This window comes from Phyllostomus discolor, chromosome 6, assembly GCF_004126475.2.
Source record: "Phyllostomus discolor isolate MPI-MPIP mPhyDis1 chromosome 6, mPhyDis1.pri.v3, whole genome shotgun sequence".
Taxonomy (NCBI): domain Eukaryota; kingdom Metazoa; phylum Chordata; class Mammalia; order Chiroptera; family Phyllostomidae; genus Phyllostomus; species Phyllostomus discolor.
In genome coordinates, this window is record NC_040908.2 from 96,516,140 (window position 1) to 96,536,597 (window position 20,458).

The following is a 20,458-nucleotide window of genomic DNA, read 5'->3' on the forward strand; positions in this document are numbered from 1 at the left end:
TCTTGTACAGTAAAATGGTTTATAGGCTTGTAACCTAAGAGCAATAGGCTATACCATATATAGTGTAGGTCTGTGGTAGGTTATACAATCTAGGTTTATGTAAGTACACTCTATGATGTTTGCACAATGACAGAGTCACCTAGTGATGCATTTCTAAGGACGTATCCTTGTTGTTAAGTGGTGCATGACTATATATAATAAATTACTTTGAATTATAGCCCCATTTAATTAGTGAATTTTAAATATCTTGCTTAATAGGAATGGTTCTAATGCTGGATAAAATATAATTTTTGCCAATTTTTAACTTTAATGTATTCTTTTAAGGGCAGTAAACTATCCACTGTGGTGGATAGAAGGAAATTAGTAGTTCACACAAATTCCTGGAAAAAAAAGTTTGCTTTATATTACCTCGTCAAATTCAAATTTCTGATAGTATATTACCTATTGCTGTAGACTTGTATGTGAAGATATAGACTCTTTACTAGTTCAGGTGTACATTATTTGGTGATTGGGCTTTTTATCAACAGACCTAAATTAGCATACATCCACTTCTTACCTAGTTTAATAGTTCTCTCTGTGATTGTCAGTTCTTAAACCTGATAGGTGACAGTCTTTTTAAATTTTTGATCCTAACCTGGAAAAAAAAAGATGTTTTATGTATAATTCAGAGGAAGTATAAATAATAAAAACCAAAACCAAATTTAATTATTGCCTTAATAAAGAGATAAACTATTTAAGAGAACCAGACTAATTGAAAGTGTGTGTGTGTAGCCTATTGTATGTCTAGTAAATGTGCTATCTCAGAGTATAATGATAGTCTCACTATAATAGAACCAAATGTTATATAGTGAGAACAGGAGTACACTTATTAATTGATGTTTCTGCGGTTTCATCTTAATCTTCTTTTCCCCTAGAATTCCTCTATAGTATCTCAAGTTTTATGAAAGGTCAGGAAAAATAGCATATATTGTATTCTAAGTTACACTTGGTGTTGTTTTTCAGAGTGGTTTTTTTTTGTTGTTGTTGTTTTTGTCAAATTATCATGCTGTATTTAATATCATTTACCAGGTCTCCCTAGAAAGAGAACGACAACATGATCAAACACATGTTCAGAGCCAGCTTGAAAAATTGGACCTTCTTGAGCAGGAATACAACAAACTTACTGCAATGCAGGCGCTCGCAGAAGTCAGTGAATGTACTTTTCACTCATCAATGTATAATATCAGTTCTTTTGTAAAATTGGTCATTTTTTAAAAGATTTTATTTATTTATTTTTAGAGAAGGGGGGAAGGGAGGGAGAAAAAAGAGGGAGAGAAACATCAGTGTGTGGTTGCCTCTCTTTCCCCCCCCCCCCCACTGGGGACCTGGCCTGCAAACGGGGCATGTGCCCTGACTGGGAATCTAACCAGTGACCCTTTGGTTCACAGGTGAGCAGCGTTCAGTCCACTGTGCTACACTGGCCAGGGCTAAAATTGGTCATTTTATAATACTAGATATTTATAGAAAGGTGATCTGACAACAAAGAAACATAGAAATTTTTTAAAGGGAGAAATGTAATTTGGAGAGAATGTTCACATTTTAAAACCTTGATGTATGTGAAGAGTTTTGTTTTTTCTTAATGTTTGAAGATCAGATGTTTTTGAGTATTCTTAAGGCTTGTATCACTTGGTTTAAGTTGTTCTGTGACCTAAGTTTAGTTTTCATTGATTCTCTTGGGAAGTGTTTAATACTAGTGACACTAATGTTTCAGATTTAGCTTCTGTCTAACCTGAGTGCCTTCATACAGAGCTGGGTTCTTTGGCCAAAGATTTTACCCATAATTGTGTTGAACCTCTCAACTACCTTGCAAATGACTAATAATGAATCACAAAGGAGTGTCAGGGATACTGACTGGCAGGCTGAGAGCCATTACCAGAATGAACTAACAAGCTTGTACTTACTATGCTAAATATGTACTCATAATCCTCTGTTGCTATATTAAAATTTTACTAATAGACAATAAGACTTTTTTACTGTTAACACTTCGAATGTTTTTTTCACTAGAAAAAAATGGAAGAGTTGGAAGCAAAACTTCGTGAAGAAGAAAAGGAAAGAAAACGTATGCAGGCTAAAGCAGCTGAGGTACATTGAAATGTGAACAATTAGGTTCCTCATATATTGCACTACTCTCTTTGTATGAACAGAGGATTAACTGTGGGCTTCTTAGGTTATTTATATTTTGGAATGGTCTGATATAAATTCTTAGATATATAGCTTAATATGTAAAATTGTAAGTATTTTTACAGAGTAAAAACTCGGCATTTCTTTAGAGTTTTTAAAAATACAATCAGTATTTTAAAAAATCAATAGACTAAAAAATATCAGACTATATACATAATAAGGTATGTAAAACTTTTCACATGGGCCACTATTAGAAATACTTGAAAACCATTGTTCAATACCCTACTTATAGGTGCTTTCTTTTCCTTGGTAGCCTCAAGACACCAAAACAGAAGTTGAGGTAATGGGCTGCCCCAATAGCTATTGACGTACTAATTCACCAAAGCTACCATATTAGGAAAATGAGTTTGCTCACTGGTCTTAGATTTTTCTCCTATTCAATGGCCACTAGGTAGAATGGGTAAGGCAATGTGGATTCCCCAAAACATTTTATATACAAAAACCAGAACTGCATTTCTAGAAGAATTAACAGTACTTCTCTACCCAGTAAGTCTTATGTATAGGCCCAATAAAAAACTTAATGTTTATAACTGTTGATTCTATCCCCTTAGGAGCTTATTGATTCAAATGTCTCCCATATATTGCCCTCCCAATTCCAGTCTTTTTTTATATGTGTGACATTTGCATGTATCTTTTCTCATTATAATATTAACACAAGAAGCAGGGCCTGATTCCAAAACAATTGGGAATGGAGGCTTTGTAGTTCAGGCTATGACCAGATGCCTGAGATCACTCCATGAGTGTGCTCACAGGACTAGAACCGTTCTCTTAATCTCATCTTTGTTACCTTGTCTGTTCCTTTTCATGATTTCCAGAATTCACTGATATAGCATACTCTCTTTCTATTAAAGCTGATATATTTTTCTCATATTTACCTTTTGGTCAATTTGTATATTTTTTCCCCTCAGTGTGCTTTCTGAGTTATGTAGTCAAGTGGCTTTATTTTTAACTGCCAACAAATTTTGAAATTACTTGGTTTCTCTGCCAATTTCACTTTAATGTGGGCCACTTACTGTATCTATGTTTCCTCACTTGTAACTTGAAACTTATGGGTTGTGCTTTATATATCTTGTGGTGAGTCCCATTGTACATTCAATACAAAAGTAAACAAGTTCATTATTTTATTAATGTGAAAAATTATGGTATTTTTGCTTTTTTATTTGGCAGGCATAAGAGTAGGGACCAAATCAGTTATTACTGATAATGTAATATCAGTAAAGGTTTTGAGTTCTTATGGTGAAACTCTTATAGTGGAAGAACAATGGCCAGGCGTCATGGTAAGTGGTTCCAAGTCTAGGTCACCCTAATTTGTATAGCCTTAAGCAAGGTATTTAACCATTCAGGACTCGAATTTTACCAGTGATAAACTGATCTTCATTTTCTATCTTCTTAGTGTTAGATCAAACAAGAGAAAAAGATAATTAAAGCACTTCATTTTTTTCTTTTTTTTTTAAGTATTTTTTATTGATCATGCTATTACAGTTTTCCCAACTTTTCCCCCTTTACCCACCCCTGCCCTGCCCTACCAGCCCTCCAGCATTCCCCACCTACCTTAGTTCATGTCCATGGGTTGTACACTTAAGTTCTTTGAGTCTTGTGTTTCCTATACCATTTTTTTTTATCTCTCCCCGTCTATTTTATGCCTACCAATTATGCTTCGTCTTCCTGTACCTTTTCTCCCCTATTCCTCCCTTCCCCCTCCCCACCAAAATCCCTCTGTGTGATACCCATTTATCTGATTCTGTTCCTGTTCTGGTTGTTTGCTTAGTTTTTGTTTTCGCTGTTTTCTTTTCTTTAGGTTCATTTGTTGATAGTTGTGAGTTTGTTGTCATATCGCTGTTCATATTTTCATCTTCTTTTCTTAGATAAGCCCCTTTAACATTTCATATAATAAGGGCTTGGTGATGATGAACTCCTTTAAGTTGACATTATCTGGGAAGCACTTTATCTGCCCTTCCATTTTAAATGATAGCTTTGCTGGATAGAGTAATCTTGGATGTAGGTCCTTGCCTTTCATGACTTCAAATACTTCTTTCCAGCCCCTTCTTGCCTGCAAGGTTTCTTTTGAAAAATCAGCTGATAGTCTTATGGGACTTCCTTTGTAGGTAGCTCTCGTTTCCTCTTGCTTCTTTTAGGATTCTCTTTTTGTATTTAATCTTGGGTAACTTGATGATTTGCCTTGGTGTGTTCCTCTTTGGGTCCTCTTTGGGACTCTCTGGGCTTCCTGGAAGTCTATTTCCTTTGCCAGATTGAGGACGTATTCCTCATTATTTGTTCAAATATGATTTCAATTTCTTGCTGCTGTTGTTCTCCTTCTGGCACCCCTATAATTCGGATATTGGAATGTTTCAGCTTGTCCCAGAGGTGTATAAGACTCTTTTCACTTTTTTGAATTCTTGATTCTTCCTTTTGTTCCAGGTGGATGTTTGTTTATTTCTTCTGTTCCAGATTGTTGGTTTGAGTCCTGGTTTCCTTCCTGTCACTGTTGGTTCCCTGAATATTTTACTTCCTTTCACTTTGGGTATCCTTCATTCCTTCATTTGTTTTTTCATTTTTTTTTTAAGATTTTATTTATTTATTTTTAGAGAGGGAAGGGAGGGGGAGAGAAAGAGAGAGAGACAGAAACAGAGACAGAGAGACATCCATCCATGTGCGGTTGCTGGGGGTTCTGGCCTGCAACCCAGGAATGTACCCTGGCTGGGAATTGAACCTGGGACACTTTGATTCCCAGCCCGCGCTCAATCCACTGAGCTACGCCAGCCAGGGCAATGTTTTTTCATTTTTTGACCAAGATCTGCTCAATCAGATCTATGAGCATTTTGATTACCAGGGCTTTAAATTCTCCATCAGGTAGGTTGGCTATCTCCTCATCACTTAACTCTTTCTCTGGAGTTTTGCTCTGTTCTTTCATTTGGGCCATATATCTTTGTCTTAGTGCAGCTGATAAGTTGTAAGAGGGTGGGGTCCTAGGTATTCACCTGGGCAGGGCAACCTTCTTTGACCTCAGAGCTGCCTGTGGTGGAGGGGCCAGAGAGGGAACAATGCAGCCCACCTGCTCATCTCTAGAGCACTTTTCAACAGACTCTCTTGAGTGAGACTGGGAGTATCTCCCATGGGGGCAACCCCCTCCATAGTCCACCGCCACCTCTGAGACTCAGTTTTGCCTTTAGTCAGCCTCCTCCCTTGCAGGGTCCAGCTGCATTACTAGTCTGGCTCTCATTGACTTTTTCTTTAACTGCTTGGTTGTCTGAGTTCCATGCAATTTGATTTTCTGGTGCTTTTGGTTTATTGATTTTAGATTGATTGTTATCCTCCATTTGGTTGTGCGAGGAAGCAAAGGTTTTCTACTTAACACCTCCATCTTGGCTGGCACTCCTAGTTAGAGCACTTTAAAATGTTAAACTCTGCCACAGCAAATATATGACAGCTTCCAGGAAGAACTAAAAAGCTGAAAGTTAAATTATTGGAAAAAATTGTTCTTTTATATACTATTCAAACTCATTGGCTTTTTAGGTCTTCTGGAATAGTAATAACATGTTCATTGAATTATATTTAATCAGTTTACTCTTTATAAACAGTGTTAAATGTGTGGGAATTTAGATGCTCCTGAGAATGAAGATTCTATATTCCTTTGTCATTGAATAGAGCCTTTCCCAGGAGAATTCAGTCATTGAGGGAAGTATTAGTAATGATCTAAGTATTTTTTTTAGATTTTATTTATTTATTTTTAGAAAGAGGGGAAGGGAGGGAGAAAGAGAGAGAAAGAAACATCATTGTGAGAAATGTCAATTGGTTGCCTTTCATACACGATCTGACTAGAGGTCAAACCCACAACCCAGGCAAATGCCCTAACTGGGAATCAAACCTGCAACCTTTTGGTTTGCAGGATGATGTCCAGCCAACTGAGCCACGCTGGTCAGGGCCTATTATTTTAAATACAAATTTTCCAAACCTGGAAGGTTCAAAATCATGAGGCCTGGAGAGGAGCAATCTGACTTTTTCTCATAATCTTCAGACTATTTTGATACACAGGCAGGTTTGAAAACCACATCTAGATGAATAAACTTGTAAATGTGTATGTGTGTATTAAATTTTTTAAGTAAAGTTGTAAGTTGGTTTAGAGAAAATAGCCCTTATTTGAAATCCTTAGTAATCGCTTGTGGAATTTCTACCATGTAGATGGATATTATTTTTAATGTAGTTACTAAGCTTCTGGATTAAGGAGCTTGACATTTGCTGACATACCTTCCAGTTCTTTTAGACATAAATTTTCAGTCTTTTTTCTTGTCTTTTAAGTATATGAGTTTTTAAAAGAGGGAGAAAAGTGTTTTTCTGTCCAGCTGGTTTTGTGTCTGGCACTGTTGTAGATTCTGTGTGCAAAAGGAAGAAAATACTGAAGCATAAATTTGCAGGTAGATTTAGTGCATTTAACTCATTAGCTGCAATTTATGGAGCAGGTACAAACAATGAGCTAAAATAGGACAAATTATAACACTGCACTTCAAGATAAATTGAGATATTGTTATTGATTTAAAATGTTTGACAGGTATTGACAGATTGGTTGAAGACATAGTTATACAGCTAGAATGTATTTCCTGGTCTTGTTTTACTAAGTGTAGGTTTTATAGGCTTTTACATGACAAATCTCAAATCATAACTTTTATTTCTACAGCATTAACTTCAGGCTCTCATATTTTTTCTAGTTGCAGACAGGTCTAGAAACAAATAGACTTATCTTGGAAGATAAGGCAACTTCTTGTGTTCCCAGTACAAGAAAAATTAAAAAAAAGAAGTCAAAACCACCAGAAAAGGTATGAAAACAATCAGTAAGTCAAAGTACTAATTATCATTGGGTGTAATTTATATGAAAACACTCATTAACCATGTGGTACTGCAACCTTGGATGAGCACATTAAACTTCTTCATTCTCAGTTTCTTCATTGGGAAAATGGAGATGAGTAATACCTATTTCTCAGTCTTTACCTGGTAGTGAGGTAATATATATGAAGCTATTTTAGAGCTATAAAACACTGCGTAAATGTTAGTTGTTAATATTCAATATTGCATGAATTGCCTTTTGCACTTAAAATGTTTTATACACACAACACTAGACTGTAACTGCTATTTTGTCAGGTACCGTTTTTTCTTTCCTAGGCTAGGATGCTTGTTGACAATTATTAGGATCTTGAGACCTAATGCCAATATTGATGAGGCAAGTAGTAGACCAGCATAAGCTGAAGATTCAGGTTAGTCATGTATAGTTAGCTTTTATTGTCATGTGAGTAAAATTGTTTTTTTCCTCTCTACTCAGAAAGGTTCTAGGAATTATTTTGCTGCACAACCACATTATAGATTATGCTTGGGTGACATGCCATTTGTAGCTGGAAAGGTGAGTTGATTGAACTCTGGATTTTTAAACATTTTTTACTTTTTTTTTGTATAATTTAGATCTTTGCATTAAATGTACTCATTTGTGTATATACCTGTAAATGGTGGAACCATTTTCTGTTTCTTTATCATTGTGGATCATTGTGGATCATAGTGATGGGAGAATGAGATGGAGAAAGGTTTTATGGGATTGGGGAAATGGGGGGTGGAGACAACGGGGACACTTTAAAGCAGATGAAGTATTTGTGGAATGGAATTTACTAACAAAATAGAGACTGGTTTGGAGAAGATGTGATTGCAGAGAAGGGTCAAGGGAATAAGAAACAGTATGTTCGTAGCATTGAATGTTTAGTATCAATCCTATTGATTTATATTTAGATATAGATATTTAAATATGTAAAAATCACATTGTTTATCCTCACTTTCATATTACTCATAAGACTCATTTTCCAAGAAGCACTTGTACATGAACTTGAATCTTATGTTCTTTTAGTGCTTAAACGTAGAGATGATAATTTTGTCAAATATCAGCAAGTACTGAGAAATTTCTAATAAGTGCTAAGTGTTATGTTAGTTTATACCACTTTTTTATTAACTGCTTGTATTGCTGGTTTCACATATAGATGCCTTGAATACCCAACTAGATTGTGAGTTTAAGAGGCCTTGGGAGTAAATTTTAATTTTATTTGCCATATTTATTTAATTTTAATGCTCCCTGCCCCCCCCATCCCCCAATCAAATCCTCACTGAAAGCTTGGGGAATAGACTATTTAGACTATTTCCTGGGTTTTCCACTTGCCCTTTGCAGATGTGTGAGGCACAGAGCATCTGAAACAAAGTATTGCTGTTGGCTCTGTGCTTCCCTTACCCTCTACTCACTCCCCTGTTGGACTGTAGACTATCTTTTGACCTGTTATTTTCTTGATCTTTTCCTCCTATCAGGCTTCTTTTGTTCACCACAGAACCTTTGCTTTAGGTTGGAAATAGAGGTTTCTCAACAGATGACCAGTTGCATCAGGATCACTGAGTATGCATTTGAAAAAGCAGATTATAATCCTACTAAATCTGAATATCCTGGATGTGAGGTCTAGAAAATACTTTTGACTGTTCCCTAGTCCCAGTCTAACGTTCAGTTTGATTAGAGACTCACTACATACTTCCCTCTCTACTCTTTTCATTATGTAAACATCTGGAATAATGATTGCATATTCTATTCAAATCCACTTACTCTTGAGACATCATTATACCTCAAACATCCCATCATATTTCTAGATAGCTTTATTTTAAAGTTCTTAAGCGAGTTCAAGTCTGTCACTGTATAAATTCTATTCACGGCTCTTTTTCTACTCTTAGGGATTCATATGAAACATAAATTAACTCATGACTATTGTAAAATTAAAAAATTTTTAAAACTAGTTTTATCTTTATTCTCACCTTTGTACTCTACAATAGGTTATAAGTAAAGATGACATTTTCCTCAGCTCTTAATCCTAAAATGTGCTTTATGAGTTTTCTTATTGTCTCATCACTCTTTTTCTTCTAAACTTGAATATAGCCCTCTAAATGTGGTATGGCTAACACAGAATAATAGTCTGTGTCATATTCTGGACAGTCTGTTAACTCAGCTTAGTATCATGTATATTATGGGGGAAGCCACATCATCCCTTTCACTCATTGCTTCTGTAGTCAACTGAAATTACAGATCTGTTACTGAATCTTTGCATCAGCCTCTCTGGGTTCTGTACTTGTGGAATTGATTTTTTTATATGGACTTATTAATCAAATGAAGCTCTATAGGCATGGATTCACCCAATCTCACATTAGATTAGAATCGAGTTTGGTCTTCCATTATATTTATATTATATTCAAATTTAATTGCCTATCTTTGGTAATTCTCATTGATGTCATTAATACAAAGGTTGAACAAGACAGGTTCAAAGACAGAGCTTTTCGATCTGAGCTCCCATTTTGAAATTAATTTATATTTTTGGGGAAATATTATTCAAACAACTGAGAATGTGCTGCCACCTAGCTGAGTGTTTCTCAAACTCAAATGCAGGACCAGTTTTTGTTTTTAATAATACGTTGTCATAGAACAATACTTCTGTAAAATGCAACAAAAATGAATTACTAGAAGACTGAAATTAAAAACACAAGTCCCAATGTTTTACTACTAGATTCAGCAGACATAAAATTACATTAATAAATAACAATCAGAAAAATAACAGGAAAAAGATTTTCAAAAACTGTGTACTACTTGAGTGTGTGTATATAAACAGTATGATGAATACATATCACAAGTTATGAGCGCTATAGTGTGATTTTCCATATTCAACACATTTTCACATGTATTATGTCAATGTTTAAAGTGATGAATGAGACATGAATTTGTATCCTGGTAATCAAGTTTGTATTGATGACATTAATTACCATTTCTAAACCATTTGATTGTAGGTGAATTTAAATTATCTTGATAAAACATGGATTAACTTTTTATTTTGAAATGATTATAAATTCATAGGACATTGAAAAAATAATATAAAATGGTCATGTTTAGCATTCATTCAGCTTACCCCAATAGTAACATAGTACCTAACTGAAGTACAATATCAAGGCCAGGAGATTAACATCATCAGTACAATGCACAGACCTTTCAGGTTTCTGTAGTTTTACTCCTGTGTGTGTGTATGTGTGTGTGTGCACGCATGCGTGCACACACACACATGCAAATATGCAAACACAGGTCATTGCAGTTTTATCGTGTATATTTGTGTAACCACCACCATATCATATCTACAATTTTGTCATTTCCAAATGTTATATAATGGAAGCATACAATTACGGGATGTTTTGAAATTGACTTTTTCACTCAGCATAACTCCCTTTAGATCCATCAAATTATTATGTATTCATAGTTCTATTGCCAAGTAGTATTCCATAGTATGGACACACCAGTTTGTTTGCCCATTCACCCACTGAAGGACATTTGGGTTGTTTCTAGTTTTTGGCATTTCCAAATAAAGCCAGTATGACATTCATGTACAGGGTTTTGTGAGGGCATATATTTTTATTTCTCTGGGATAAATATTCAGGCTTTTGACTGTTGGATTGTATGGTAAGTGTATATTTAGTTTTTAAAGAAACTGTTCAACTATTTTTAAGTAGCTGTATCGTTTTACATTCCTAGTAGCAGTGTGGGAAAGATGCAGTTTTTCTCACCATTTAATATTGGTATTACCACATTTTATTTCAGCTACTCTGATTGGTATTTTGTGAGACCTCACTGTGATTTTGATTTGCATTACCCTAATGACTGATGATGTTTGAACATTTTTCATGTGCTTCTGTGCTACCCATATATCTAGCAAAATGTCTATTTATATATTTTGCCCTTTTTAATTGGATTTTCTTTTTTACTGTTAGGTTTCAGGGTTCTTTTTATATATATATATTTATTTTTTTATTTTGTAGGTACAAGGCATGTTTAAGATACATGGTTTGCAAATATATATTCTCCTAGTAGTAGACAAAATGTAACTAATTGTGTTTTTGCTTTTATGGATCGTGCATTTGGTGTCATGTCTAAAAACTCTTTGCCTAGGTCTATGTTGTATAGATTTTCACTTACGTTTCCATCTGTGTTTTATAGTTTTGCGTTTTATATTTAAATCTGTGATCCACTTGAAATGATTTTTATATGTAATATGAAGCTGTTAGGTCAAGATTCATTTTTTATTCTGTTTGATATATGTGTTTACCTCTTTGCCACTACATACTACCCAGATTACTGTAGCTTTGTATAGTAAGTCTTAACATCAGAGAAAGTGATTCCTCCTATCTTTTTTTTTTTCAAAATTGTTTTAGCTTTTCTAGTTCCTTTGTCACCCCATATGAATTTTAAAATAAACTTGTCTCTATCTTAAAAAGAAATCTTACTGGATTGTAATAGGAATTGTATTACATCTGTAGATCAGTTTGGGGGAGATTCGACCTTTATTTTTTATTTATTTATTTATTTTGCCTCAAAAAGTGACATTTATTCAAAGGAAAAAAAGAGAAAAAGTGACATGTTCATCCATTGGCTCCCTTCCTGCCCCCCTCCGGCTCCTCCTCAGCCCCACAAGGGCTGAACCCTGGCTGGGGTGAGGTGGCGGGCCAGCCCCTCTCAGATGAGGTCAGCAACATTGAGGGGCATCTCCTTAATGGAGGTGTTGTAGAAAGTTTTGATGTCTGACAGAGTCCTGTTGTCTTCTTCGTCACCATGTGAATAGCCACACCCTTATGGCCAAAATGTCCACCCCGACCGATTCTGTGGATATAATTTTCCCTGTTGGTGTGAAGGTCGTAGTTGATGACTAAAGAAACCTGCTGTACATCAATGCCTCTGGCCAGCAAGTCAGTGGCAATCAGTACTCTGCTAGAGCCAGAGTGGAACTCCCTCATAATTACATCTCGTTCCTTTTGGTCCATATCTCCACGCATGGCAGAGATGGTGAAGTCTCGGGCGTGCATCTTCTCGGTGAGCCAATCAACCTTCCTTCGAGTGTTGATGAAGATGACTGCCTGGGTGATGGTGAGGGTTTCATACAAGTCACACAGCGTGTCCAGCTTCCCCTCCTCTCGTTCCACATTGATGTAGAATTGGCGAATACCCTCCAGAGTCAGCTCTTCCTTCTTGACAAGAATCTGAATAAGGTCCCTCATGAACTTCTTGGTCACCTCAAGCACATCGGAAGGCATTGTAGCTGACAGCAAAACCACCTGGGTGTTGCTATTCAGCTTTTGGAATATGTCATAAATCTGGTCCTTGAATCCACAACTTAACATTTCATCAGCTTCATTCAGTACAAACATCTTGATGTATTTGGGAGACAGGTATCTGTGGTTAAGCATATCAAACACACGGCCTGGGGTGCCCACAATGATATGAGGAGCTTCCATCTGCAGTTTCTGTACCTCAGCACGCACGTTGGTACCCCCCAGTGCAGGCATGACAGGAGGCACCCATGTAATCTCCTAAAGCCATGACTACCTTCTGTATCTGCTGTGCCAATTTTCTAGTGGGTGCCAGGACCAAGGCCTGGGTGGCCTTTAGGTCCAATTCAATTTGTTGAAAAATTGATATGGCAAAAGGGGCTGTTTTTCCTGTTCCAGATTGGACTTGAGCGATCACATCATAACCCTTGATACAAGGAAGAACGGCTCACTGCTAGATGGCAGAGGGCTTCTCAAAACCATAGGCATAGATGCCATGGAGGAGGGACTCGGAGAGGTTCATGTCATCAAAGCTGTCAACAATCTCACTCCAGTTACTCTCAATGACGCCTTCAGGCTCCATTCCACCGGGGCCATTGTCTCTGGATCGGGAACCCTGACTTGCAGACATGATCCTTAGAAACTAGGGCCGAGATTCAACATTCCTGTTGAATCTTCCAGCCCATGTGTACAGTATGCCTATCATTTATTCAGATCTTTGTTTTATTAGTGTTGTACGGTTGTTGACGTAATAGTTCCATGTGTTTTACTAGCTTTATACTCAATTTGGGGGGGTTGATTATAAATTGTATTTGGTTTTAATTTCTCTTTCTGTGTGGTTATTGCTAGTATATTTGTTTTTTGTATGTTGGTCTTACATTCTTTTACCTTGCTGAATTATTAGTCCCGGGAATTATTTTTTGGCTTACTTAAGATTCACTATGTAGAGAATTGCCCTGGCTGGCATAGCTCAGGGGATTGAGTGCGGGCTGCAAACCAAAATGTTGCAGGTTCGATTCCCAGTCAGGGTACATGCCTGGGTTGCAGGCCATGACCCCCAGCAACCACACATTGGTGTTTCTCTGTCTCTGTCTCTATCTCTATCTCCTCCCTTCCCTCTCTAGAAATAAATAAATAAAATAAAAGTAACAACTTTTTTTAAAAAAAGATTCAGTATTTAGGGAATCATGTCCTCTCAAAATAGGGACAGTTTAAATTCTTCCTTTTTAATTGCTATGCCTTTTATTTCCTTTTCCTGTCTTACTGCACTGGTGAGGATTTCCAGTATTACGTTGTGTAAGAGTGATGAGAGTCGACATTCTTGCCTTTTTTTTTCTGATGTTAAGGTGAAAGTATTTGGTCTTTCACCAGTAAGTATGATATTAGGTATAGTTTCTTTATCAGTGCTTTTTATCAACTTGAGGAAATTTCCTTCTGTTCATACTTTCCTGAATGTTAATGCCTAGAATGGGTATTGGATTTTTTCAAATGCTTCATCAAATGATGTGATTATACGTTTTTTATCCTGTTGAGGTACTGGATTACATTGACTGATTGTCGAATTTTGAATTAGCTTTGCATTCCTGGGATAAGCTTCACTTGGATGTGATGTGTACCTTTCTGTGTAAATTGCCAATAGCAACTTACTACCTAACAATAGAAACTAGGATTAGAAAGGAACATATATTTAGCTTAGCACGATGGTTTCCAAACCTCAGAGTCAACTTGTCAATCTTAAAAATAAGTATTTCCAGTCCATTACCCCACACCGATTGAGTTTGGAGTGCAGCCTAATAATCTGTGTTTTAAATGTGCTATCTGGATGATTCTTTTGGAGCCAAGTTAAGCTCATCCATCGATTTGTGAGTTGAAATAGCATGTTAAAATGACTGTCTAATCCTCAAAACAAAAATTTTGAGAAAGCTACTAGGTTTTTTGTGTTGATTATGACACACATGACCTTAGTGCTTTCTACTATTTGAGGATAGAGAAATGAATGCAATAGCATTCCCTATCACCTGGAAGTACATACACTGTTTAATAGGTGAAACAGACATAAGTATAGTATAGGGCGATGAATGCTGTAATAGCACTAAAGGCCAGAAGTGGTCTGAGTTGGACAAATTAATTACCTGGAGGTTTTAAGGAGATCTTTAAAATTATATATTTGAACTGGGTTTTAAAGAATGGTATAAAAATGTCACACAAAAGAAAATGGCGTGTACAAATATAGTTTATTCAAATAATGGAGAGAAATTAGGAGGGGGAACATGAGGCTAGGAAGTATAAATTGCAGCTCAGTTGATGTAGGACCTTATTTTTTATGTTGAGTTTGTCACCAGTGGGCTTAACATCAGAGGAATTCAAATAGGAGAACAACATGATCAGGATATTTTAGGGTAGCTGGTAGTACTGTGGAGTTAGAGACTGGAGAGGCTAGGAACAGAGAGACCAGTTAGGATATTCTTTCTATGGCTAATAGAGGTGGGTGCATAAACCAAGTGAATTGACAGTAGGGTAGAGAATAAAAGGACAGGAGATATTTCAAATGTTTAATCCATAAGATTTGGTTATTCATTTAACTAAACTAGGAGACATATTTTAGGCTTTTGGAGGGGAGGTGGGGGCTCTTTTTTTTACCAAGGTTAGGGAGCAAAAAAAGATGGCTTCAAATTACTTCATTTTTCTTCAGTCCACCAGCCCCAGTCATGCTGTGGTAGCCAATGTTCAGCATGTCTTGCATCTAATGAAGCAGCACAGTAAAGTCTTGTGCAACGACCGAGTCATCAACAGTGTTCCTCTGGCAAAGCAAGCGCCTTCACGAAGTGGTAAAAGTAAGAAGTCAGCAACACCTCCCTCGTCTAGCAGCATTAATGAAGAGTTGTCAGAGGTCTTACAGACTTTACAAGATGAATTTGGGCAAATGAGCTTGTGAGTTTTAGATTTCTTATTTTTTAGTTATATTTAATTGTAAAATCTTGTTTTAACTTTGATGACTTCATTAGTCATATCTTTTATTTGTTCAACAAATATTTGTGGAGCAGAATCCTTGCACCAGCCACTGAGCAACTTATTAGGACTTTAGCAAATGCAACTCTTACTATCACTGATAATTTATAAATGTGTTACTTTATTTAAAAAATGGAGACTTTTTTAATGCAGAGAGTGACATGGTGAGTGATATGTGTGGACCTAATGATGAAAACATAGGAAACTTAACCAAGCCCTGCTTTTGTTTTCATGTAGTGATCACCAGCAGCTTGCAAAACTTATCCAAGAATCACCAACAGCTGAACTAAAAGACAATTTAGAGTGTGAACTGGAGACCTTAGTGGGAAGGATGGAGGCAAAAGCCAATCAAATAACTAAAGTTCGAAAATATCAAGCTCAGGTAACTCAGGTTTCCTTTACTCATTTCTAACAATTAAAAAAAACAAACAACCCTGTCTTCAAATGTAGTAATTGACGACATTGTGAGCGTATCATAGATAGGGAGCCAAAGCAAGTTTTTTTTTTACTGTAGACATTTGTTAATTTGATTTATTATTAAGAATTGGTGTTAAGTTGGCTGGGAAAAAAGAAACTGTCTTGTGGTCTCTTAGAATAGATTTTTATAATCTAAAATACATCTTTTAAATAGTGAACATGTTTCATATTCTGATCTTTACGTGAACAAACTTTTAATTTCTGTGGTGAATATAAATGGTTCTAAGTTAACCCAGGTTTTTTTAAAAGCACCTAGAAATTCTCATTTCTAAAGGAATAAGTCAGTTGTTACTAATTACATTCAATTAATAAAACAATCATCTATTTAGCTATCGACTAAGTGCAGTATGAAGCCACACTCCAGAGTTTTCATCTGGAGAGAAATGTCATGATTCATGTATGTAAGAGATTACGGTGACTGTGAGGAGGGTCATGGGGATGGTGCATAGAGGCCGACAGACCAGTGAGACCATTAACCGTACCTCCATCAGAGGTCATCAGTGAAGCAGACAGATTTGAGATGTATGTTTTGAAAGTGGAAGTGTCAAGGCTACTTGGCATCTGGATCTCGTGTGGCAGGAAAGGGTGGCGAGTAACCACTGACTGCAGTGAAGACTGACAGCAGAACAGGTTTGGCCGACATTTATTACTAGTTGCTATGCAATGGGCACAATGCAGAGTGCTTTGAATATGTTGTCCCATTTATTTGTCATAGAAGGCTTGTGAAGTACATGTATTATGTCATTTTGTAGATGAGCAAACTGGAGCTAAGTTTCCTAGGAGGTAGACATATCCTAAATGAAATTAAGTAACTTGCCCGAGGACATACTAAGCACACTGTTAAAAGGCACAGGTAGGATGCCAACTTGGGTCTTTTAAACTCCAAAACCGAAGATTTTAAGTGCTTTTTAGAAGTTTGTTTTCAAAAAAATAAATATGATTCCTATAGGAGTAATAATCTGATTTGTTTCCTGTCTTAGACTGATACTGTGCTCTCTAATGGAACACAAACATGCCAGCAGCAGTTTCAATTTAGTCAGCAGCTAAAGTAAAAATAAAGCTCCCCTATTTTAAATTGAATTATCTGATAATAGTGAAATCAAATAAAAATCCATTTCGTCGTATTACTATAATACATTACCACTACTTCTCTTTATCCATCTGGAGTGTGCTTCCTCACCTCCTCAAACCAGAGTGCCTTTCTCCTCTCCTCCATTTCCCATGTCAGGTCTTTTCCTCCTCCATGAGATCTTCCCCCAGACCCTCTTACTGCTCACTCTCCCTGTTCTGCAACACCCACTGTGGCAATAGTGCCTCCACTTCTGGTACTGCACCAGGATTAATGTGTTCACTCTCGTTTTCTTGTTTGGCTGCTCCTGTGTAGTTAGGCACTAAGTAGTAAATGACTAGTACAGTAGAGTTTTGAAGTCTTTAAAAAAAAAAAGTAAACCCAGAACATATTATTTGCATTTTAATTAGTATAAGAGTTTAAAGTACTGGTTGTCACAGAGAGTGTTTTCATTAAATTTGCCTTCTTCTCTGACTTGGTTATTTGATATAGCTGGAGAAACAGAAGACAGAGAAGCAGAAGAGGGAATTAAGAACCACCAGAAAGACTTTTGATGAAGAAGGAAATAGCAGCAGCCGTTCTTCTGGAATCACAGGGACCACAAACAAGAAGGACTTTACCAAACTCAGACCTGGAGAAAAAAGCAGGAAAAATCTTCAGTTATTGAAGGACATGCAAACCATACAGAGTTCATTACAAAGCAACAATTTGAGTTGGGATTACTGACTGGTACCAGGTCATAAATTTTATTCAGATAACGTGTACCTCATCAATCAAATGTTGACAATTTACTTTCCAGGTCTCATCTTCTTATGTTGGAATTAATAGGTGTTAAGGGGCCCATGCTTTATACATTACACATTCTTCTTGTGTTATCCATCACAACTAAATGTTAAACCATCTAAATGGAAATTGGGGGATTTTTTAAAGCAAAGAAGCCACACATACTCTGTTTCTTTGAGATGAATTTGCTGTACTGAAATATTGTGCTTTGTAAACAGATTACCAATTTTTTACTTGTGGGTGTGATTTTTTGAAATAGTTCTTTATATGTCTAAGTGAAATTAGGTTTCAATTATCAAAATGTGAGGCTGTCCCATAGGCAATGTTTGCTTGAAAAGTCTCATTTTTAAATCTTCCCATGGCATGAACTGCCTTTCTAGTTTCTACTATAACCATTAAATATACTTTGTTTGACTTTTGATGGAGTTTTTCTATATTTAAATATTTATACATATTTAAGAAGATTGTTTTATTTTGCTTTTTGACATTTCAAACATCAGTCCATATTGAATACACTCGTATTGATTTTTAATCCACTGTTAAAGTTTTTGGAAGACCCATGCTTTCATTTCAAGTCAATTGTGAAGATTATAAAAGAATATTTTAAAGTATAAACAAATCGTTGATGAAGTAAATGAGGTTTTAGAATCAAGTGAGAAAGGGAAGGCGTTGTAAAACATGCATTTATTGTTTTTATATAGTACGTGTCTAATCATGCTATTCAGTTCAAAGCATTATGGGTTTTAAATTTTATGAAGAACCCTTTAGATATTTACTTTTATTGGTGTACAGTATGAGTGCAATCTTAACTGTACACATAACAATTGTCATTATGTTAATAATGTAAACCAATTTTGAATATATTAAGACTTGTTAACTTTTTATAAATTTGCCACTTAAGTCAATAAAGCAGCTTTTTTTAAGGAGACACTGAAATTTTCCTTAACAGCCTGTTAATAAAGGCTTTGTTTGTTATAATCTCTTCAAAAAATTCATTTCTAAATAGGAAATTAACATTATGAGAAATAATAAGAATATATGGTATTTAGTACGTAATTTACTTGCCTTTCTCATGCTTACATGGAAATTAAGCCCAAGAAAATTATCTCCTGGTATATAAGGTAAGAGTACTAAGGAACACATTAACCACATATTAAAGAGATTTTTTTTTTATGATTCCTCTGGGATTGAAATAAATTCCTAGGATTTTATCTAGATAACCAGCATGAATCGTAGTGGCTGTCTGGGCAGTAAGGCTTTTTGAGTTATTTTTCAGTAGAGCTCTTACTTTAGGGTCTTCAGATTTGGGGACATTTGGGAATCTCCTGAAATTGGATATATACTTTTGCTGACATGTACAATTTTCTGATGAGCAGGATTGTGTCTTCATCGAATTAGTAATAGTGAGTCCATAGACCCAGGGAATCACTGTTCTGTGCAATGGAAAATATTATGTTTCAACCATCTTTTTAAATATTAAAACTTCTATTACCTTTGTTTGAATTTCAGGTCATTAAATTGTATAGCCCTCACTTGCACTGTAGTGGCTCCACATCCCAATTAGAAGAGTGGTTTAATGTTGATAAAACCCACCCCACTCCTCAGAAGTCAAACAGAAATACCCACACTAGCTTTTGATACGCTCAAGTGAAAGTTGAAAACAAGGAAATACACTTCAACTGGCTTATTTGAGAGATTACAGCAGAGAATTACGTTGTCATTCATCTTCTTTTTGTGTATTCTTACATGTTTAAACTTAAGTCACGATGTAATACACTTATCAAGACTTTTTTTCTACTGCTCAAAACAGTTTTTGAATTTGTCAATTTTTGATGCCTTTTACTGGTTCTGCCATTTTTTTGTTTCACCTCATCTACCTCAGTGAAACATTTCTATGAGGACTTTTTCGTGCAGGGAAACAATAAGTTGTTTGGGGTGAGATCAGGTGAATAAGGATGGTAGAGCACAGGACTCGTGCCACTTTAGGTCAAAAGCTGCCAAATGCTCAGTGTGGTATAAGCAGGTGAGCTCATAAATCATCCATTATGACATGGGGAAATGCTGTTGAGTCTTCAAAAAAAAAATTACAGAAGCCAAATGCTTCCTCTCACAACAATGCCAGCTGGTAGAGTGATACAGGTGGGTTCCTAGAACACTCACCTAGTAGGGGAGCCTGTACTACAAGAGGCCTGCCCTCCAGAAGATAATTGGTTTTTTGGGGGGGTGCTCCCTCCTCATATACATTTCAATACAATGCGAAAACAGTGGCAATAGCATGTTGACACTGTAATGGGTGCACAGAGGGAGGTGGGGTACAGCAAAGATGGTACTGATAAATCAGGAAAAACGTCCTGGAGGAAGCAATGATGCCTGAACACTAGAGAACAGGAATTAGCCACAAGGGGGAACCAGGTCAACAAGATGAAATAAACACAAGCAAGGAGGCAAGAATCTGCAGTTTACATAGAATTGTGACTAGCTAAGTAGTACTGGTACGTAAAAGTTGAAGTATACAGAGAAAAAAGGTAACCAGGTAAGTCACAGGAGGCTACTAAGGACCTTCCACTTAAATTATATATATATCTATATCTTTAAATTGTATATCCCTGATGATAAAAAATACCTGTACAACCAATATTCATAGATATTTATAGTTATAAAACATAAAACTTCAATATTCTTTTTGGGGAAATGTCTTAAGTTCTGCCCCCCTTAAAAAATCAGGTTGTTGGGGGTTTCAAGTTGCATATTTTTAAC

At 36.1% G+C, this 20,458-nt stretch overlaps 1 protein-coding gene and 1 pseudogene across 1 annotated transcript in view; one reads left to right on the top strand and one right to left on the bottom strand.

The window, feature by feature from the left end:
- CEP57 (centrosomal protein 57) overlaps positions 1-19,197 on the top strand; it is a 51,661-nt gene extending 32,464 nt beyond the window's left edge. Inside the window, exons 5-11 of the mRNA XM_028517613.2 lie at positions 1,069-1,185; positions 2,044-2,121; positions 6,924-7,031; positions 7,532-7,609; positions 15,056-15,294; positions 15,610-15,754; positions 17,411-19,197. Of these exons, the coding sequence (XP_028373414.1) occupies positions 1,069-1,185; positions 2,044-2,121; positions 6,924-7,031; positions 7,532-7,609; positions 15,056-15,294; positions 15,610-15,754; positions 17,411-17,644 (999 nt within the window). The 3' untranslated portion in view covers positions 17,645-19,197. The remainder of the gene's footprint in view (positions 1-1,068; positions 1,186-2,043; positions 2,122-6,923; positions 7,032-7,531; positions 7,610-15,055; positions 15,295-15,609; positions 15,755-17,410) is intronic.
- On the bottom strand, positions 11,691-13,011 carry LOC114500844 (annotated as a pseudogene).
- Positions 19,198-20,458: the final 1,261 nt, after the last annotated feature.